Source organism: Ochotona curzoniae, unplaced genomic scaffold (assembly GCF_017591425.1).
Source record: "Ochotona curzoniae isolate NIBS_2020 unplaced genomic scaffold, NIBS_Ocur_1.0 contig_4895, whole genome shotgun sequence".
Classification (NCBI taxonomy): Eukaryota; Metazoa; Chordata; class Mammalia; order Lagomorpha; family Ochotonidae; genus Ochotona; species Ochotona curzoniae.
This window is the reverse complement of record NW_024466413.1, coordinates 1,415,271-1,437,194: the sequence shown is the minus strand read 5'-3', so window position 1 is coordinate 1,437,194 and position 21,924 is coordinate 1,415,271. Positions and strand designations below refer to the sequence as shown.

Genomic DNA, 21,924 nt, shown 5'->3' with positions numbered 1-21,924 from the left:
CAAGACTTCTTCCAAGGCTCCTAGCGACACAGCAGAGCCCTGGTCCCCTGGTCCCTTTTCTCTTAATTCTTCTATAGGTTCCTCACATGGCTTCCACAGTGCTGCATGTCCTTGAAAGCCTGTGCTTTCTATTCGATATCTACCAAGTAAGGACAAGGATTTTGGCTCATGCTTTCTATTCCCAATGCATTCCACAGGAGGTCATCAAGGGTCTGAAGCTTAAAATGAGCCACTGACCACATGGGCGGCTCCCAAGTGCAGCTGTTCAGTCATCTCTGGCCACTCGCCTCAAAATCCCCTAGCAAAATGTCATCCCTCTTTACCTGGCACCTGTCTGATCCTTAAGAAATAAAACACCTGGCAGCCCACCCATGGCCCTGGTTACACAACAGACATGACCCAGGAGACCCCAGCATTCATCTCAAGCTCTGGAAACCAATCACCTGGGCTCTGCCAGCTTGGCTGAACCAGAGCGTGAGAAACCTGGCTGCAGCGTCTTCCATGATTACTCTAGAGGCATGTGTTTCTTGCCTCCATGGAGAAAGACACAGAGAGGAGGGTGAGGAGCAGCCTGTAAAGACCCAACCCAATGGGTCCTGCTTCCTTGGCATCCAGGTTACTGGTTGCTAATTAAAAGAGCCAATTAAGTCACTGGACTCCAGCATGACTCCACGCACAGTCTGCAGGTACCAGCCTCCTACTCAATGGGAAATGAGAGGTGGACTGGGGGAAGAAGACTCTTCCCAGTAACTTTCAGGAAGTTGATAACATCGGTACTCCTGTTATTTGTTGAGGCCTTACTACGAATTGGGCATGATGCCTGTCCCCTGCATGGCAAGCAGAGCAAGTGTTTCCCAGTATTGTCCACTTATAGAAATAAAGGCAATACAAGTTAATTAACAAATTCCAAGCCCTAAGGCAAAACCAAACACAGACCAGATTTTTCTGTTTCCAGGTGGTTCTGAGTTATTGCTCACTGTTGCCTGGAACCCATTCAGACACCAGTTCCTATGAATCACAGCAGTATCCTTCGGGCTTAGACAACAGGAGATTAATGACATTTCAGGATAGCAAATCATCCAAAGTGTTATTCAGAATTTAAGCCACATAAATAAGAAGGAAGTAAGAATGAAGGTGCAGGAGAGGAGGAAGTGATGCCTCTTAGCTCTGGTATGGATGGAGACAATTACTGAGGTCCTAGGGATGGGTCCCAATTTAGAAAAGACAGAGATAAACTTTGTAGCATGAAAAGAAGAATACCCATGTTCCTATAAAGGAAGTAAAACAAGCAAAATGTGCATGCATGTGCACACACACACACACACACACACACACACACACTTAGTGAAGGGCGGTGAAAGAGGGGCAAAGAGGACAGCATGAAAGCCCAGTATTGGATCTAAAGATAAAGCCATCACTTAAGAGACTTATCAAAACTGTCACTCAGACTGAGAGCTTTTCTGGGTGGTAGGAAGGCATACAACTGAAGCCAGCTGACGGAATTTACACAAGGATACACTGCTCCTCCAAGTAAAGAAGAATGTTCTGGTTGGAAGAGCTGTTCAGGAGCAAACTGGAATAGGATGAGGAAGCGTGAGCTCCCTGACCCTGAACAAGCAGGTGCTGAGAAGTCTTGGCAGGGCAGCACACTCTAAGGGGCCCCTGGCCACGAGCAGAGCTGCTTAAGCTCTGATCACTGACTTTGGGGACCACATCAAACGCGCTTTGTAGGGAGCAAGGGCTATTCTGTGCAGCATATCTGGATACCACCAAATGGCTCTCCCTGAATGACTCAGGAAACCACCAAATGTCCGAGGTTCAGAAGCATCCACCTGCTTTGAGAACTGCTGCACAAAATGCTCGGTAAGCCAGCCCTGCCACTGGCTGCCCCACGGTCTGCGCAGCATTAGAGAAGCCAGTCAACTCAGTCTCACTGCAAAGCGCAACTTCTGCCCCCAGGATTTGCAGATGCCTTATCATCCTTAAACCTAATTTATGAAAATGAAAAAATATGTCTTCCAATCTTCCCCAGCCTCTGGCTTCCTGCTCATCTAAGCTAATCTTATACTTTATGAAACCCCCGTGCTCTGATTATTATTAAGTGCTTTGTATTACAGGAAGGAAGCAGCACATTAAAGCCTGGCCCCACTTGCACCTAGGAAGCTGCGAACTGGAGGAAGAAACTTCTTCTGCAGGCCATGTGGGAGGGTCTGCCCTGTGGTCTCGCATCACCTTTGTAAAAGAGGGAACAGGTCTGCTTTTTCACATAGATGTCAGCTCTGTAAATGAGGCCACTGAGTTGAGTTGCAGATCAGAGCAGCTCTGCTGTTTCAGAGCTGTGATTTCAGGGCCATCGGCGCTGGAGTCCACGCACTCTGTCTGTGCCCACCATCTATGCGCTGGAAGGGTGTCACTTCCTGTGCTGGCTAGGGCTTTCCACTAAAGGCGTTTGGGTAACTGGCTAAGTTTTAACTCTGTGGCCCTGTAGAAATGAGGCATGGATAACTTTCTCTGAAGAAAAACGGAATGAGGGGTGGGGAGGGGTGTTGAAGGGAGGAGTGGCTTCTGAGAGCGATGGACTTGGGGATGTCAGCTCTGACTCAGCCTGAGTTCATTGTGGCGGTACTACAATGATCCCGTAGAAGGCACAGGATCCCACCAAGCAGGAAGCAGATGTGCGGAGAGGAGTGGTTGCACAGAGGTGCCAGGGCTCTGGTAAAGGCAAGGATGAGATTTTGTGCAAAATACAAAATAAATAGATAGGCAGATAAACAGGTATGTATATATATATTTCCCCCTCATAGATAAACTGTATAATGGAGACTAGCATGCCAGAAAATATGCATCTCTACTCCCATTTTAAAAAAAAAACAAGGCCTCCCAGTCAAACTGTTAAACATACCTTGACTATTTGATACTAGATTTTCTACCATTGCTTACACCTACAATGCCATGACACATGTAAATAACAGAATATTGGACTTGTGACTTCTGCTACTACTGTGAATTATACTACCGTAATATTATAGGAGAAAATGGGGTGAGGGAATGTGGATAAAGGGGAGGGGGAACTCCTTATGCCTACAAAACTCTATCATGGAAAATAATGACAATAAAAAAAGAAACAAGACAAGGCGAGGAACCCCAGAGGCTGAGCCCTGACAGTGGCAGAGGCACCATCCAAAGGCAGGCAGGCAGTGTGGCATGAGCAGGTGTCCACTGACAACGGATCTCTAACACCTCGCAGAAGCCCAGCCTTGGTACAGGCACCCTCCAGTACAACTTCCTGACATTGCAACTCCCTACAACCATTAGACAGATTCAGGAATGGGGCAGTGAAGGAGCACTTCCCACGACCAGATGGGAGGATCTGCTCCCTGACATCAGCAAGGCAGCTTCCTGCCCCAATTCTCCAAATGAAAGGAGAGAGTGCTTGCTGAAGAGGTTGCACAGACCAGTCATAAGGATCATTTGAATTCAGAGTGGCCCAAGTGTGCCAAGAGGCTGGTCACAGAACAGAGCAGAGAGGGGCTTCCTTGCCCCTCCCCAGCCAAAGCACAAGCATCTACAGATAGCTTTCCCTGCACCCTCTACAACTGTGCCAAGGCCCTCTGGACAGAAGCTGTGGGTGACAAGAATGGCCCAAGGGAGAGAGAGCAGCTTTGGGCAGGTGGCATCCGCCTGATTGCCTGTGACTGGGTTCCTTAGGAAAGTATCAGGTTCCCCAAAGCCTCCTCCAAGGACTGTCACCAGTGACATAACCATCATGTGTCAGAGGCATCAACATAGGATGGGGCCAGGTGGGGCAGGAGGAGGGCTCCCCAGGGTTCTTTGCCAAGGTCACTCCAAGGATAGTTCCTCAGCATCTACAAGATAACTGTGAAAGGTTCCCAGAAAAGGGAATCACAAGACAAGTCAATAGTGGTGCAAAAATCAAACCAATGATTTGATTTTCTTCACTCATTCATTTTCGTGATCCTCTGTAACAAATGAAGACCCTGCTTACAAAAGAACCAATCAAACAGAACTTGCCCCTTCTTCCATTTCTCCCTCATCTTAGGCCACAGTGAGAACAAGGTAAATGGAGAAATACCAGATCCTTCCGATGTGTGGTGTCTGCACTGGGGGGTTCCTAGCCTGAGAAAGCTTGCATCTGTGAGTAGGGTGGGAAAGGGAAGCAATGGAAAAAGTTATAAATTTATCTAGAGTTTACATAGTTTTGAAATTATATTTCACGGGGCTTCTTAATCCCTTAAGAAAAAGGATTCATTGATCACCTGAAAGAGATCTGAAAAGCTGATTGGCTTTTCCACGGGGAATGAAGAGGCCACAGAATGAACCTAAAGGCAGCCATTTTGTACAGGATTAACTTCTTGCTTATTTAATCACAGGGTTGTGCCTAAATGGATTTTCTTTTCAGAGAGTTGAAAGTTGGTGTCAGATATTTAGCACAAAGTGCAGAATTCCACAAGAATCTTTTGATTCAAAAGGGGGCTTTGAAGTATGTTTTCTTGTAGAGTCACACGTGGAAAACCCTCAGTGAACACCACTTTGGAAATCTGTGGAGGAGTCAGACATGAGAGCACGCCAGTGGATCAAGCCTGTGACACATAATTGAGATGCACTATGGCTTGGATCTTGAATGTGCCAATATTCCTGTGTCAGAAACTCAAATCCCCAACGTGTTGACAGGTAGAATGTTCAAGAGAGCACAAGGCCATGAGGGTTCTATGCTGTTATCTCAGGAGCAAGGTTTTGACAGAATGAGTTTGACACTGGCTTTGCTGCCCCTCCACCCACCATGAGGGCATGTGGCAGATAGCCTTCACCAGATGTGTACAGCAGTACCCGGACTTTCAGTGTGCAGCCACTCAGTTTGTAAGACCTGCTGCTCTAGTCTCTGATATTTTACTATGGAAACATACAGGGACTTGGAGAAGCTACCTGCCTACATGATCCATGTCCCACTGAGCTGTAACTATGGAAAGACATTTCTGAGAGGCATTCCTGAGGCTGTGGCCAGGAGGACAACCCAGGAGTAGGGAGGCCAGGTGACACCCCAGCAGTGGCGAGGCCAGGAGGACAACCCAGGAGTAGGGAGGCCAGGTGACACCCCAGCAGTGGCGAGGCCAGGAGGACACCCCAGCAGTGGGAAGGCCAGGACACCCCAGCAGTGGGAAGGCCAGGAGGATACCGCAGGAATGGTAAGGCCAAGAGGACACACCAGCAGTGGCCAGGAGGACACCCCAGCAGTGGCGAGACCAGGAGGACACCCTAGCAGTGGGAAGGCCAGGTGACACCCCAGCAGTGGGGAGGCCAGGTGACACCTCAGCAGTGGCGAGGCCAGGAGGACACCCCAGCAGTGGGAAGGCCAGGACACCCCAGCAGTGGCGAGGCCAGGAGGACACCCAGCAGTGGCGAGGCCAGGAGGACACTCCAGGAATGGCGAGGCCAGGAGGACACCCCAGCAATGGTGAGACCAGGAGGACACCCCAGCAGTGGGAAGACCAGGACACTCCAGGAGTGGGGAGGCCAGGAGGACACCCCAGGAATGGGGAGGCCAGAATGACACCCCAGCAGTGGGGAGGCCAGGACACCCCAGGAGTGGCGAGGCCAGGAGGACAACCCAGGAGTGGGGAGGCCAGGAGGACACCCCAGGAATGGAGAGGCCAGGAGGACACCCCAGCAATGGTGAGACCAGGAGGACACCCCAGCAGTGGGAAGACCAGGACACCCCAGGAGTGGGGAGGCCAGGAGGACACCCAGCAGTGGCGAGGCCAGGAGGACACCCCAGGAATGGGGAGGCCAGGATGACACCCCAGCAATGGGAAGGCCAGGACACCCCAGCAGTGGTGAGGCCAGGAGGACACCCCAGCAGTGGGAAGGCCAGGACACCCCAGCAGTGGCGAGGCCAGGAGGAGACCGCAGCAGTGGGAAGGCCAGGACACCCCAGCAGTGGCGAGGCCAGGAGGACACCCCAGCAGTGGGAAGGCCAGGACACCTCAGCAGTGGGGAGGCCAGGAGGACACCCCAGCAGTGGGAGCCAGGAGGACACCCCAGCAGTGGGGAGGCCAGGACACCCCAGCAGTGGCGAGGCCAGGACACCCGAGGCGTGGGGAGGATGGTGGGACCTCCTGCTACCACAGTCCAGGGCCTCCAGGACACGCACTGCTGCTCACTGTCTGTGAAGTGCAAGTCCACCTTGAGCTGGAAGTCGACTTCACTGAGCGCATCCTCTACCTGCAAGAGAGACAAAATCCAAGGCATGTTGTGAGTCAATGCTTGTCCAACTGAAATGTTCCTCTGGTCTACTTCACATAGAATGGACAAGTAATATCCTTTATACTTCAGTCAAATTTCCATGTGGGTTCCATGGAACTCCAGATGAAATGCCTATATGAGAACACTATATGGAAAACGGAAGGAAACCATGCAGCCAGTTTGGGAAGCACTACATTGCAGAAAATGTTTAAGCTTCTTTTTTTGAAATACTTCTGACATCCTCATTTCCTAAACAGACTTGATCTGGAATAAAAACTGGAGCAAGAACGCAGTGTTCTCAAGTCCTTGCTCTGAGAAGTACAGACTAGGGACCTTGCAGCAGAACCCTGCCTGGCTGCTGGTACAGACAGAGTTAACACCAGCCCCATGGCAGGTGCATTTGCAGGTGCAATTGGACAATCAGGAAACCAAGACACCGTGCTGGCTCAGCTTCCAAAGCCAGTGGTCCTCGACTCTGTTCTGAGACCCACTAAGAGACTAACAGGATGATGACTGCTTATGAAGGTCTACATTATTCTAGTAACATCGGGAAAATCTGACGGGCGGTGTGAGTTTGGAGGCGGGGAAATCCCTGCCTATACAAAACTGTACCACATAATTCAGCATTCAAAATAAAAATATATTAAAAAAAGAACCACTAGTATTTCATGTTCTATGCATGGTTATACTCAACCTTAACACTAAAAAACAATCTCAAACTCTCTCACATGAACCTAAAGACAGGTTCTTCCCCTGTCTCATCGTAGTCTCAGAGGGAGTGATTTGCTACATGGCAGGTCTCACCACGACCTCCCACAGCTGGGCCACCCAGCATCAGTCCTGCACTTGTGACAGGACTTGGCCCTGACACAGTACCCCATTGCCAGGATGGACACAGTTCTGCTCTTCTCCTGCATTGCAGCCTTTTTACAGCTCCTGCTACAGGTGCTTGCTTCATGATTATAACCTGGGAGCCCATGAGCTGAGCGTTTTCTGCAGATGTGTTTCGTTTAGTCCCCATAGTATCTTTAAAATGCTTTGAACAATAGCACCATTTAGAATTCAGGCAAGTTCACAGTTGTATTATAAGTTTCAAGCTTCTATTAAAAAATATGGATCTGAGAATGCAGGGATGGTATTTGTTAGCTATGGTTTTTATCTGGCAGTTACTCTCGCATGTACCACGGCTCACCACATTCAGCAGCATTACCCGTCAGACCAGCAGTGATGCCCCTGGCTGTCTTCTGGCCTGCTGGCCGCACAATCTGCATTGCCTTCAGGAAAAACATGCCTTTCCTTCCCTGCACCCCCAGCTCCAGAGAGAGACCCCGGCAGCACGGTTATAATCAATGCATCTCTGGGAGACAGTCAAGCTCTTCCTCTGTCCCCTCTTTTTCCTCGTTTTCATTTCTTCCCCAGGATGAGCTCCTTCAGGGACGGAAATCTCCCCAACAAAGGGCTCCCTGGAAACATCTCTCTGCTTCTGCATAATTTAGGCAGAGACATATGGACGAGATTTATCTTTAGGTCCTTGCGGTTTAAAACTTGTTGCAAAAATGTGTTTAGAAGTTAACATTTGGCTGAGTCCACCGGCTATAAATAATCCTCTTCTAGCTTTGTTTTGCATAATCACAAAGCTCACTTCACACATACACACACGGAAAGCAATGCAGCATGTTGTCCCCAGAGGCTGGGAAGTGAGACTGGCCAAGGAGGTCATCCCCAAGAGCACGCAGCGTCTGGGAAGGAGGTCCGGGTGCGAGCCAAGAGAACCACCGCCAGCCTGCACGAGGTGTGGATCCATGGGGCAGTCCGGTCTCTGCATATATCTTCCCTTCACAAGACTCCACAATGAAAAGCATGGTCTTTTCTAACCATTCATTCCATGGCTGGCTGTTGCCAATCTTTGCACACATATACAGGTATACATGCATGACACATGCGTGACTTCCCTTTATCCTGCCTTACCACGCACAAACAACCTCCCCTCTCAAAAGTCACTTCAGTAGCACTAGGAAGCCTTGTATATTAAGAAAAAAAAAAACAATAACTAGAGTTACTATGTGACAGGGACAGTACTGCACAAACACGATCTTATTTAATGTGGATATGACTCTGAATTCAGAAATATTGTATCACGGTTTCAAATGAAGGCAGAAAGGCAGAGCAAACTCTAAGCTGGGCTGGTCGGTGAGCCCTAGACCCTGGATCCCATCAATTGCTATCCATTACTCTGTCGCCAGGGTTCCATCTGTGGTCCTTTTACCCACACAAGTCACACATTGGTTGGTTTTGGCTGGCTCTCTGGTGTTCTCCTTTCTTCTTCTCTCTTGAGCTCCACTGCAGACAGCCAGCTAAGAATCAGAGACCATGGACACAAATGTTGGCGCTGTCACCGAGCATCTGTGAGACCAAGCTCTCCATTGTTCTCTCTTCTAAAAAACTGGCGTGAAATAAATTGCTTGCCCCGTGGCATTGCTCCTGGATGAACTAGTAAGAAAATGCACACACGGAGTGCTGACGACTCTCAAGCCAGGGGAGTCACGCTTACTGTCTTGACTTGCAACAGACCATAGTGGCAGGCCACATAAGAAACCAGGGCTCCACCAGCTCCGGCATGGGGTCTTGACCTTGTCACACACCCAGTGTGGAAGCCAACCCAGCTCTACTTCTTCCCAAGGAGGTGATTTGGAACAAACATTATCTTTTCTCTAAACCTCTGTTTTCTTACTATAAAAACAGAATCATAAAATCCCCCGTAAAGACATGCAGTGACTCCATAAGAAACGACAAAGCACTCAGTACAGTGTCTGACACACAGCACACCCCATCCCTGGCAAGAAGGCCGTTGGAAGTGTCCTAATGGGCTGAAGTCCGCCAGTCCCCACACAGAGAGCTTCCCCGGTGGCCTCTGGACCATCAAAGACATCTGCAAGCCCTTTCTTTGTTTTGCTAAAATTCTTTGGAGCATAGATAGAGCAGCAAGGACTCAAATCAGGGCACCAATAACCACAGAGCTTGGTAACACAGGCAGCAGTTTATCTTGCCATACCACAGTGCTTGTCCCCTCGTCAAGCTTATTTCACGGCAAAACTTTAAAATCAACTCACCTTAACTTCCCTTTGCACAGAGTTCTTCCTTCCAATCTTATCTGGTGGCCAGGTCTGCAGGCTGCAGCTGGCTTCCTGCAGCGTGCCCTTCCAGGCCCTGTTGTGCCCATTCAGGAAGACAGCAGTACCCTCCTTGCCCTTGGGCTCCCACTCCATCTCCCTGTTCCCTGCTAGGCTGACCTTTGTAAATCCCAGCACTCCCTTTGCTACATCCCAAAGGAGCTGCTTGCATGGGTAATACATGGTCTTTTTTAGGACCTAAAGGGCATTCATGCCGGCTGGCTCTTGCCCTTCCTTCCTAGCTTTGTTCAATGCCCCTTAGTAAGGGCGATCTCCTCTCCAAATCCTCCCTCCGTTGCTTTTCCCAGGTTTGCTATAATCTGTCTCTTCAGAGCCTCCTGAATGCCACTCCACCCAGGCCTCCTTACCAAGACTCTGAATCATTCACCCTTCTAACAGAAAGGTCTGAGTGGGGCAGACCAGTAGCCTCATCAGAACCAGTCCTGCCAGGGGAGTAGGACCATAAGGCACTGAGGTATGTCACTCTGGGAAATGTTTCTCCTGGTTAAACCTCGAAAGATGCAACTGCAAGTTTAAAAGAAATGGGGGGACGGAGCTTTCGTGGGCAACTGACAAAGTTTATTTCCAGGGTTCCAATTTTTATACACTCTGCAAAACAGTAGCTCAAACACAACTCAGACCTAGGCCATGTCTGTAAGCAAAGAGTTCAGGAAAGCTGGCAAGGCACTTTGGTCAAAGCACGACTGAAATGGGGATTAGAGAATCAATACTGTCTGTCCTAGGCTTGCTGACTAGACAGAGCACAGATGCTCACCTTTCATCAAGGAAAGCACAAAACACTCCTAAGGATGCACTGGGGGCAGCACGCATGCTGCGCGAGGGGCCCTTAGCCTCCTCTGCCTGCAGCCTCTCCTCAACAGGTCCCAACCTTGCATCTGTCACCCCCCAGCTTAGCTTTTTGAATGAGTTCCAACAGCAACTTTTCTCAGAAAGTTCTTTTGGAGATAACCTGCTCCTTGTCTGGCTCAAAGTTCAGGCACCTTGATGAAAATACAAATTCTCTTCGATGGCCGGGTGCGTGGGATGCCTCCAGCCCAGGCCTAGAGTCAGGCTGTGCACACGGCACTACTGTGCACACGGCACTACTGTGCAAGCTTCCTTGTGCTCCCTCCCTTTTTTGGTCCCCCATTCTGGATGAACCTACAGCTACCTTTTTACCCTTTACTGTTCTGTGTCTTTTATAAGACTCCCAGAATCACCTGTGAAATTTATGCAGAGTATGCAAATAAAAATATCTGCACTGCTTGTAGGCTCACCATGTGCACCTGTTGAGAAAACACTTCATCAAGTGATTAGTTCTGTACTCTCTTTAACTTGTGTGAAACCTGGTTGCAGAGGCTACAACAATGAATGCCCTACCGCATATAGAATAGTGTGCCTGGTGGCTAAGAGGCCATACCATCAATGCCTCTTGTCCACAGGGCAGGCTGTGTGCCTTTGAGAACACAGTGCCAGGCCTTTTATAGGCATTCTTTTTGTTGTTGTTGTTGTTATTTTTTTATTGGAAAGGCGGATATACACAGAGGAGAGACAGAGAGGAAGATCTTCCGTCCGATGATTCACTCCCTAAGTGAGTGCAACAGGCCGATGCTATGCCGATCCAAAGCCAGGAGCCTCTTCCGGGTCTCCCACACGGGTGCAGGGTCCCAAAGCTTTGGACCATCCTCGACTGTTCTCCCAGGCCACAGGCGGGGAGCTGGAAGGGAAGCGGGGCTGCCGGGATAGAACCGGTGCCCATATGGGATCCCGGGCGTGCAAGGCGAAGACCTTAACCACTTGCGCCACTGCGCTGGGCCCATAGGCATTCATTTTTTAAAAAATTTTGTAACATTTATTTTATTGATTTGAAAGCCAGAATGGCAGAGAGACAGGAGAAATTAAAAAAAAACAACAAAAGATCTACATTCACTTTTTCGGGGGGTGGACCAGCTGAAGCCAGGGGCCACACTACATCCAAGTGTCCTGTGTGACAGTGGGGACTCAATGAGCCATATTCTGCTACTTTCCTAGGCATCACAGCAGGGAGCTGGATGAGAAGCTGTGCAGTGTGACTTGAATAGGTGTTTTAACATAATACCCTGGTATCGAACCCACTACATCATAATGCCAGCCCCTGATGATCTGTAATTGTCTTGGATTTAGACACAAGGATCAGCAGCAATGCTGGTGCTGCATGGATTTCTCCAACACAACACACTAACCCACTTACAAGGAAAAACAACACGCTAACCCCTTACAGGGAAAAACAACACGCTAACCCCTTAAAGGGAAAAACAACATGCTAGCCCCTTACAGGGAAAAACAATTGGACTTATAAAAAAACAGTGTGTGCTGTGAATCAAATGCCCTGTTCATCCTCAAGCTTGTTATAATCACCACCAGCTAAAACTGGGTGTTGAGAAAGGTTAAATTGAAAGGCTGTAAACTGTTAGAGGCAGGTGCAAGACCAATGGAATAATAGCCAAGCTATCTGAACTTTGTGTAAATCCTGGCTCCAATCACGCCTACAGTACCCAGGTCCCTCTCAGGGATCAACAATCCGCAGCACAAGAGCCCAGGAGGCACACAGTGCTGTTCCCTTACTGGCATTTGGGCAAGCTGACCTGCAGTGTGCAGCACCACGGGCAGTTCCTTTCTTTTACAGGCAATCACAGGGTAGCTTTTCCAAAACTAAGTCAGTTGACTGGGACCCAGGAAAGAAACAGCATCAAGCACAGGTGCATCCAAGGGACAGTTGACAACGCACCACATGAATGTTCAGGATCTTGAATTTGATAGACAGATGACTTCCGCATCACCCTTGCTTGACAGTTACCAGAACGAGAGAGGCACATGGAATGTTCTGCTTCATCAGCATTGGGCCCACTGCTAGAAGGGCATGACCAGTGATGTGCTGGTGAACGCGTGACAAGCAGCTTTCTGAAGGAAACATAAACATTGCCTTATGATCTTGCTGGTTTCTGTGATGGAAAGGTTTCCATCCTGATTCCAAGCTCCAACATGAAGTCATGAATTATGGAGCCAAAGAGATACATACCTGTGGCTTGTGAAGGCTACTGTGAACAAGCTCCAGCACCCCGCCAGCCTAGTGTACCCTCTGCAGTCCAATGTGGAAGGAGCCTGGGGAGTGAATACTCTGGGCTCCTCCCAGGTCATTTGCAGGAGCTTTCAAAACCTGAACCCAAGGGGAACCCAAAGGCACAGAGGCTAAGGAGCAGTCTATGCATTCAGTCTCCCAGGACAGGAAGACAGGCAAAGAGGGGGTGATGGACAAGCAGTAGTCAAGCACAGCACAGCTGGCAGGAGTCTGTATCCCATTTGCAGACAAACTATTAATATGCACTGTGGTAGTTTAAGAAATTAAGGAATCAGCCTCATGTTGTTGTTAGGAAGATGAACGTGGCCTGGGCACGGTACAAGGTAAGGGCTGAGCGCCACCCACACAGGGAAAATGGAGCCTCTTCATTTCCATTTGGAAGAAAGAACTTACAAAGACCCTGAAAAGGAGAGAGTTGAAACTCAGTACCATTACTCTGCCACTGAGTCACTCTCTCACTACCAAGTTTCACTGGAGTGCAAGGAATTCAGAGACAGGAGGCTCCAGTCCGGAGACACACACAGACTGAGTGAAACGACGAAATCATCAAATTAAAACTGTGCCATTACAGTTTCCTGACAAAAAGCAATGGCTTTTTATTATCCAAGAATGAGTTCTACATCCTTCCCATGTCCACAGTACTCCGAAACTCTGGACCGGCCCTCCTCTCAGACGCTACTCTCTGATGCTCCACCCTCACACATGGTACAAATCACCTTGATCTCAAAGCTTCTCCTCATCCATCTGGAACTCATTCCCACCCAGGGCCTTTGCCTTGGCCGTAAGCTCTTCCAGGAACACCAACTCGGAGACCTTCGCAGGCCTAGAACATCTTCAGGATCAGGCACTCAGCTCAAGGCTGGCTTCTCAGGGGGCTCCCTCTCTTCCCTGTCACTCCTCCTCCAGGAAACGGTCTCCATCTCCTGTGAAGGTCATGGTGATGACTGTGCTGAGCTCTTGACAACCCGTCAAGTCCTGCAGAGAGGGTCCAGCCTGTGGCCTCTCCTCTTTGGGATGTAGTCACAGTTTCCCTATTAGGATTCCAATAAGGATGCAAACACATACTCCTACATCCCTCACGGGTATTTCTCACAGATCAGTGGGCTCAGCATGCGGTAGTATGCAGGCTCAGTAACACATTATATTTGCACATACACAACCAACATACTGGGTTACATTGGGATTTGTCGATCTAACATGAAAACACAAGCCTCAAAGCACTGGGGTTATTTTCTTGTTTATCATTTTACCTCCAGAACATAGTGGATGCCTAGTGAGGGCTCAAAAAGACTTTGAGGGCTGGACAAATTATTTAATGCAGAATGAGTCAGAGCCTTTTACTTTTACCCACACAGGGGAATCTGGTCACTGCCTAGAACATAAAAGATGTGGACAAAAAGCCAAGGGGCACGGGAGAGTAAAGTCAGATGCCCAGTAGCAATCACAATGCGCATTGCATGGGGAATGTGAATAGGGGGACATTTTTTTTTCACATTTTATTATTATTATTATTATTATTATTATTATTATTATTATTATCATTTTATGATACCGTTCCATAGGCTCTTGGCATTTCCCTTATCCCCTTCCCAATTCCCTCCCCCCTGCCTAGTTCCTCTATATCATTACTAACATATAATTCTTCATACTCAGTTATATGTCCATCATTGTGGGCATGGACAATGGCAGAGTCCAGAATCCTATTGTCAAGATATAGCACACAGTTTCATTGTAAGCCCATCTTTGTCTGGAAGTAGAGATGCATACCACATGCATCCTCACATCTGAATGTTAGTCTCCATTACAGAACTACTATATATCCCCTTAAATGAAAAGCCACAAAACAAAATCAACATCAGGGAGAAAAAAGAAATTGATGACACCATGAAGTTAAATAACATGCTATTAAATGACTAACGTGTAGCTAAAGAAGTGAAAATCAAGAACCTTCTTGAAGAAAATGATGCTACTGTATGATCTATGCCTGATTGAAGAATTTAATCACAATAAGCTGTTTTGAAGAGATGAAACTAACAAAAACATCAAAATCCATGAGATATAACTTCAGCTGATTTTTGTTGGTGAAATGTGTCTCTTCTAGACAACAAATAGATGTGTTTTGTTTTTAAATCCAGTCTACTAATCTATGACTTTTGATTGAGCTTAAACCATTTACATTCAGAGTTTATTATGTATGGATGGAACTTTGATCCTGTCATTTTAGGAATGGGTTGTTCAATAATTTAGTCTTCTGTTGTCATTTTACTGGGATGTTCTTCCCGTTTGCCTTTGGTTTTGGTAGGTGCTATTCCTCTTCTCTGTCAAGAGAACATCTTGAAGTATCATTTGTAAGGCAGGTTTGGAAGATGCAAACTCTTTTAACTTTCCTTTACTGTGAAAGAATTTTATTTCATTTTCAAAGATAAAAGAAAGTTTTGCTGGATATGTTATCCTAGGCTGACATTTATTTTCTTTTAGAATCTGGAATATGTCACTCCATTCTCTTCTTGCCTGTGGACTTTTCTATGAGAGATCTATGAGTTTAATTGGCATTTCTTTATATGTCAATTGATTTTTTTTCACGTGCACATTTAAGGATCTTTTCCTTGTGTTCAATTGAAGAAAGCTTGATGATCATGTGTCTTGGTGAAGATCACTTTTGATCAAGCCTGTTGGGAGTTCTGTGACCCTCCTGGATCTTGTTTCCCAATTCTTTCTCTAGATTGGGAAAATTTTCCTTGATTATTTCCTTAAATACATTTGCAAACTCCTCAGCTTCTCTTTCTGCACCTTCTGGGACTCCCATAACTCTTATATTTGGCCTCTTAATAGTTTCTTTAAATTCTTGCATATCTTTTTTGGCCTGATCCAGTTCTGCTCAGCTTCCAGATTTTTGTTTGCTTCCCCATGATGACAAGAAATATCTTCCAATTCTGAGATTCTTTCTTCTGCTTGCTTCATTCCTTTTTGAGACTCTCCATTGTATTTTTAATTTGTTCTACTGTGTTCTTAATTTCTGATATATCAACCTTGATTTGCTTTACTGCTTCCTTAAATTCTTTGAACTCTCGTGTTTCTCATTTTTGATCAGAAGCTTTAAAGTGAGTCTTATGAATTCTGTATGCCCCATTTTCTCGATGTCTTCCTCAGTTAACTCTGAAGTTGGCATAGGGTTTTGCTCCTTTGCAGAGGACTCTTCAGTAATATTCATTGTGCCTTTGTCTCTTCTTTTGCTCTTGGTCATTGTACTTCTGGTTAGCAGAGTGTTCTTCTTGGGGCAGGTTTCTAAGCTGTATCACCCACAGGTGTACAATGCAATTTTACTTTTTGCAGTTGATACACAACTCTTTGCTTGCAGCCAATTGTGCCACAACCTCCAGCAAGTTCCAGGCCTGGGTTCTTATGTTAGATTTCCACCATGGTCTCTACAGCCCCAGCTCCTGGCTCACCACTCTCCTCCTGTGATACCGTGCTAAGGCTGCACTGTTGTCTCTGCAACCTTTCTCCCATTTCCAGTTGGAGCAGGTCTTAGGATTAGAGAGACACCAGGTGTCGTATCTAGTTAGGTTGTTGGTGGCGCTGATCTTGTTGGAACCTGTTAGACGTTAGGTCTGGGTGCCACATGGACCTATTTTAACCTGTATGATGCCACAGTCGGTATTATTTTCCTGTGGGACCAGTGCAATTTGCTGAACTCAGTGAGTTCTCACAAGCTCAGCACATGTGCAGTTCACTGTTATTCCCTGCAGTCTTAAAGCTTTTGCCGCAGTAGTGGTACATCACTAGAATTCTTGATCTGCTGGCCATCAGGTCTGAGGGCTACCCAGACCTGTCTTGGGTGGAACCTGTAGAATTCCCCATTGCTGCAGTTCACTGAGTCAGAAGTGAGTTCACTCCCAGCTCAGCGTATGCTCAGTCCTTTCCCTTGCCTTTGCCTCCTTATGCAAAATGGCACCCAATTCGGCTCTAGGGTGCTGACTGGGCTGTGAAATCCACCCTGTTCTCGCACTGCCCATCTGGAATCTGCTGCTCTGTTTCTGCTCCTGGTCAAATCAAACGGACCTGCAGGACAGACAATTCTTTGTCTGGGTTCACCTCCGAAGCTCCCAGTGAAAGTCCCTTCCCACCTGGCTGCTGGTGGAGTTCTGGCTCCTGGTAGAGTTCAGATTGCCACTAGCTGAATACTGCTGGGGTATTAGTCACTGCAACACCACACTGCTGTGCCCACTGATTTCCTGTGTCTTCAGTGTCCAGGTATCCCTCTGCTATTGTTCTGTCCTTTCCTATTTCCTGGAATATGTCCTCTCTGCTTCATACTGATTAAATGTTTTTCCATCCATTTAAACGTGTCCTTACCCCCATTCTGCCATCTTGATTCTCCCTTTTTTTCGGGGGGGGGAACTTTAATTAGGTTTTCCTGAAATAGGAACACATCAATGCCACTGAAGGCATTCTAGAAAGAAATGATCAGCTACAACATGGCAACAGGGACTTGAGGTGGGATGGGGGAGTGACGGCAACGATCTGGACTTCAAACAGTCTTCTCAAACTGCTTAATTTGCAGAATGAGGAATTTTCAACCATGTTTCTGACAAACAGAAAATGCCCCTGCCCCCGCCCCCATTCTCTCAGCCTTTACTCACTCTCTGTGCCTTTCCTAGGATGTCCCTCCTCTCTCTGATGGACTCACAGCACACGCAGCTGAGAACCGATTCCCGCTAACTGCGCTTGGCCCTAGGTTTGTTAGCTCTCCCTCCCTGCCATTCCTCCACACACGCAGGCAGCTGAGTGCCTATCACTTCTCGCCATGCTTAGTCATTGTCTGCTTTCTGGCTCAAATATCAACCTCTTAAGGGCCCTTCTTCCTTCTTCAAGTCCGTCCTTGATCCAAATGTCCAACACAAACCCTGAGAACAGCATTACTCAGTAAGCCTCTATTGATGGTCTGGGTAAGAGACACACACAGTGACTCAGTAGAGTAGCCATGGAGACTGCCAACCATCTTATCTGCATGGAACAAAAAATTTCATGAAAGAAAATACAAAAAGAAGGAAGGAAGGAAGGAAGGAGAGAAATGTAAGTGCATTTTCTCTCTGCTCTGAAATCATGAATACACAGCTATCACATTCCTAGGTAAATACACTGTTTCCCTTTCATTTCTCACTTAGTGCACAAGGAGAGGCAGCAGTCACACGTGGCTGGTGCGGGGTTCACCACTTACCCTTTCGCCGTCCAGGAGAAGGTGAGCTCGGAAGATCATGACATCATTTACGGGCACCTCTTCATTCCTGTACAAGATCTGAAAGACTCGGCTAAGTACCGTGTTCTCGTGGATGCAGGCTGAGTGCAGGCTGCTGCTCTCTGTGAGGCGAGAACAAAGAAGAGCCCATGAACTTCAGCATGGTCCCTATACTAGCAGCCCCAAGAAGCAGTCTGTCATGGTTCAAAAAATTAATGACCCCACATTGCATCACCAGTTCCCAAGCTTAAAATCACACATGAATGAGACTGCATCGTGGGAAGACTTCTGCTCACTGAATGGCGATGGAATCTCAGGAGACCTTTGTTCCACATCTTGCAAACTTTCTGATTTTGACAAGGTCATTTGTCAAACCATGGGCAGTGCTCCTTGGTAGGAATTTGGAGCCTGCTAAATTTTCCCATGTTGGCATGTTACCCTTCAGCAATCTCCCTCTTCTAGAAACATTGATGAGGAGAGTAGCAGATATAGGGAACTCACCCAGGTGCACCTTACTCTACAAGGAGTTCCTAGAAGCCTTACAGGATCTCTCTCTCTCTCTCTCTCCCCCCGTCCCCGCCAAGATGGAGTTAACACATCCCTGCCATATGAAGAACACTCTGTCTTGAATAATTTAAGTAAGGTTGCTAATTTTAATTATACTACCTACCAATTTTTCTAAGGAATTTATACAGTTTTGTGTCTTGAGTAGACAATAATTCCTACACACTGCTTCAAAGCCAGGTTGAATGTCAAGAACAAACACCCACTCAGTGGGCTGGAGAGACGCGATGGCATCCATTGACCAGGGCAGTGAGGAGCAAGGAGGTGGATTCCTCAAATCATGTAACTGCACAGTTATGGCTGTATGTGTTCTCATACAAGTGATAATAATGTTTCTAGAATAAATGCTCAGTCAGTCATAATAATGACCAACTGCATGGTATATTACAGCTGCAAAAGGTCTTGTCATATGTGTCGCTTTCCCATGTACTCACAGCTAGTTCCTAAGGAAAGCTTCACTGCAGATGAAGAGAACGAGGTATGGAAAAGCAGCAGAAAGTCCTTGCTGTGGACTGAGGAATTCTGCCCCCCTTCCCAAATCCATGTTCCAATGAACCCCTCTGTGAAGGAAAGTGGTGGCAAAGCCTCTGAGAGGGAATTAAGTCACCAGGACGGGTTGTTGTGAATGAGATTGAGTCCTTAAGGAAGAGGGCAGAGACCCAGTCCCAGATTCACCCCATCATATGGGGGTACACTGCAGAAGTCTCCAGGCTGCAAACAGAGGAGCACCCTCAACGGAGCCTGAACCCCAAATTCCAGACTCTGGAACTGTGGGAAACAAGCTTCCATGGTCAGTTTATGATGTTTTGTTATGACAGGCTGAGCAAAGGCACGGATTTATGATAAAGCACTGTGTGACTTCATCCTTCTATCTGTCCCCGTAATTCCTGAGAACAGGAAACAGCAGGTAGCAAAGGGCAGGTGCTCTGTAAAGCATGACTGGAAGAATTAAACAAGCATGGTGACAAAGGAAGCCACAAAGTAAGAAAAACCCTTGCAAGCAACAAAGAAAAACTGCTGGAGTGTCTGGTGCAACATCCCATTCGGCCTAAGGTGTCCCTGGAGGCACAAAGAACCACTGTCACCTCCCCTAAATCAACAGCTATCTTGCAGCTTCAGAGGAAGTGGCACAAAACACGTAACCCCGAGACTGTTCCCAGAGCCACTAGGACACACTTGCTCAAGCTTACACTCCTTCGTGAAGAAAATAAAATGCTTAGCCTAATGCAGCCTGATTTGGAGCTGTTGGATTCAAGCTGATGTGGCCTTTAAATAGAAACTCCTGTGTACAGATGCTGCTCTGTTTTATTTGCTAGTCCAGCCCTTTCTCCATCACTGTCAAGGCCCAGCTCATCTATAAACCAGACAACAGCAGCACAGGATGGATGGGGCCAGCACTCTGCCGGTCGGAGCTGCTCAGAACCATTAGCTCTCAGGAAAGACAGCAGCAGCACAGCTCCATCAGCCGCCTTTGTGGTCAGCTGACACCACCTCTTAGCAAAGGCACACTGACTGCAGGGGACTGGCTGTGCAGAGAGAGAGGAAACAGCACCCTCAGGCCAGCCATGCCTCTGACTGCACTGTAACCACAGCCCGATGCCCTTTTAATTGTGTTTCTTGAGAATTCTATGAGTATTTTCTGTTGAACACCATTTTCATTGGCCACATTTTTATGGGGAATTCAACTCCTCTAATTTTTTTTTTTTTTTAAAGCAGAGTGGCAAACCAGACCACAGGACTCAATGGTGCTTACCGAAGATCACCAGATTTCACAGTGACCAACTGTGGTGCAGAGTGAGGCATTTCTCAGACTCCATGGGATTTTCTGTGTCATTTTCTCATCACTATTAAATACAGTGTAAAACAAGTGTCTTTCAAAAAGGGTGAGATACTCATCTGGGACCCAGGCAATTGCTGGGGCAGCACCTGTTCAGGATTCTCCCTCAACAGGCCAGGTACAGATGACATCCAGAAGGAATTCTCTTCTCCCCTTGGCAAAAACACTCCTTGAGATGAGCACCAGTGCTGCTCCTGCTTATTTGATGCAGGTTTCTTGATCAACTTGGTTCATCCCTCAAGCATCGAACTCTCACCTACCTCTTAGGATTCAGGCATCAGGATCGGGAGAGAAGGGAGGCACTCAGGCTCCCCCCTGGTAAATCCAGTTTGTATCCCGGGATGCTAACCTTTCCTGGCTATGGCCTGAAGGACCATTTCTATCTTTAGGGCAGTTTTGCTTATTATTTGACAGTCAGATCAGCAGTCAACAAGTCTAACGAGCAGGTGCAGACTGAAGACTTTCCAAGGATCTGTCATGTTTTGTTAGTACCATGTATGCGGAGAATCGCAGCTTCATTGGGCAAAGCAGAATGGATGAAAAGAAAATCCTAGAGGCATCAAGGAGTGGAGAGAGAAAAGGGAGAGGGACAAGGAAAAAGAGACTCCTTCAAATCCTGTAAAAAAAACTCAAGTCAACACTTTTACTCTGGAAATTCAGGTCCATTAGCACTCCCTGGAAGAGTTTGGAGTTGCTCCATTTCTTCTCTCTTCCCCAAGATGAATGATATTAATATTTCTCATACCTAGGTGTTTAGAGCTCAAATGCTGGGTCCCCTGCTGAAAACTTGCTCCAGCTGCAGAGGGCTCTAAGTGTGGACCACATACAGATGGAAGACGTCGCTCATGTGGCATGGATCCGTGGCCCCACAGCTCAACCCTGAAGCACCTTAGGGATATTTACTTGAAGAGATGGATCTGAGTCTCATTACAACAATGTGACTGTGGCACTGTCTGAGCTCCCTAAAGAATTGTGATTTTTATACAGTCAAAACTCAACAGAGCTGGTGTGGTAGTATGCTTGGGTAAGCCATTACCTGCAGTGCCAGCATGCCATATGGGTGCCAGTTTGTGTTTCATCTACTGCGCTTCAAATCCAGCTCTCTGCTAATGGCCTGGAAAAGCCGTGGAAGATGTCCACTACAATGGCAGACCTGGAAGAACCTCCAGTTGTTGGCTTCAGCCAGGCCTAACCCAGGTTGCAGAGTGAACTAGCAGATAGAGGATCTCTCTGCAACTAACTCAGTCTTTCAAATAAATCACAACTCATATTTTTTAAAAACTCCAAAAGAAATTTTTTCTCTCCTTCCTGGGTCTGAGGCCAACTGGGTATTTGAGAAATAAATTTCTGAAAATTCACGACTGCACGTTTTCAAGCCCGGGGCGAACACTCCACCATGTTAGAATCAACATAGGAAAGCCCTATGATAGTAAGCTCCATGGCATCCCAACTTTGGCTTTAGTCTTGTTGAGAGAACATCTCCTTTTTAAGGAAAACACAAGTTCTAGACTTGTCCTCATCACTTTCCACCTGCAAGGGCTGGGACTAGTCATTAACTCTGAGCTCAGTAAGGCAAGAAAAATGCTCCTCCTGATTTCTAAATTCACTGTGGGCCTTCGATGAAATAAGTAAAGTTCTTTTGTCTGTAAAATTTTCAAAAGATGAACACATTTCAAAAGATGATAATGATGATGCCCCTCACACCAGGTGCTACTGTCATTGTTGTTGGGAATAG

General features: G+C 47.2%; 1 protein-coding gene across 1 annotated transcript in view; it reads right to left on the bottom strand.

Annotated features, from left to right (window-relative positions):
* FAM135B (family with sequence similarity 135 member B) overlaps nt 1–21,924 on the bottom strand; it is a 178,557-nt gene that overhangs the window by 78,737 nt on the left and 77,896 nt on the right. The window contains exons 3-4 of the mRNA XM_040988499.1: nt 17,771–17,910; nt 6,170–6,240 (exon numbers count right to left, since the gene is read on the bottom strand). Coding sequence (XP_040844433.1) covers nt 6,170–6,240; nt 17,771–17,910 — 211 coding nt within the window. The remainder of the gene's footprint in view (nt 1–6,169; nt 6,241–17,770; nt 17,911–21,924) is intronic.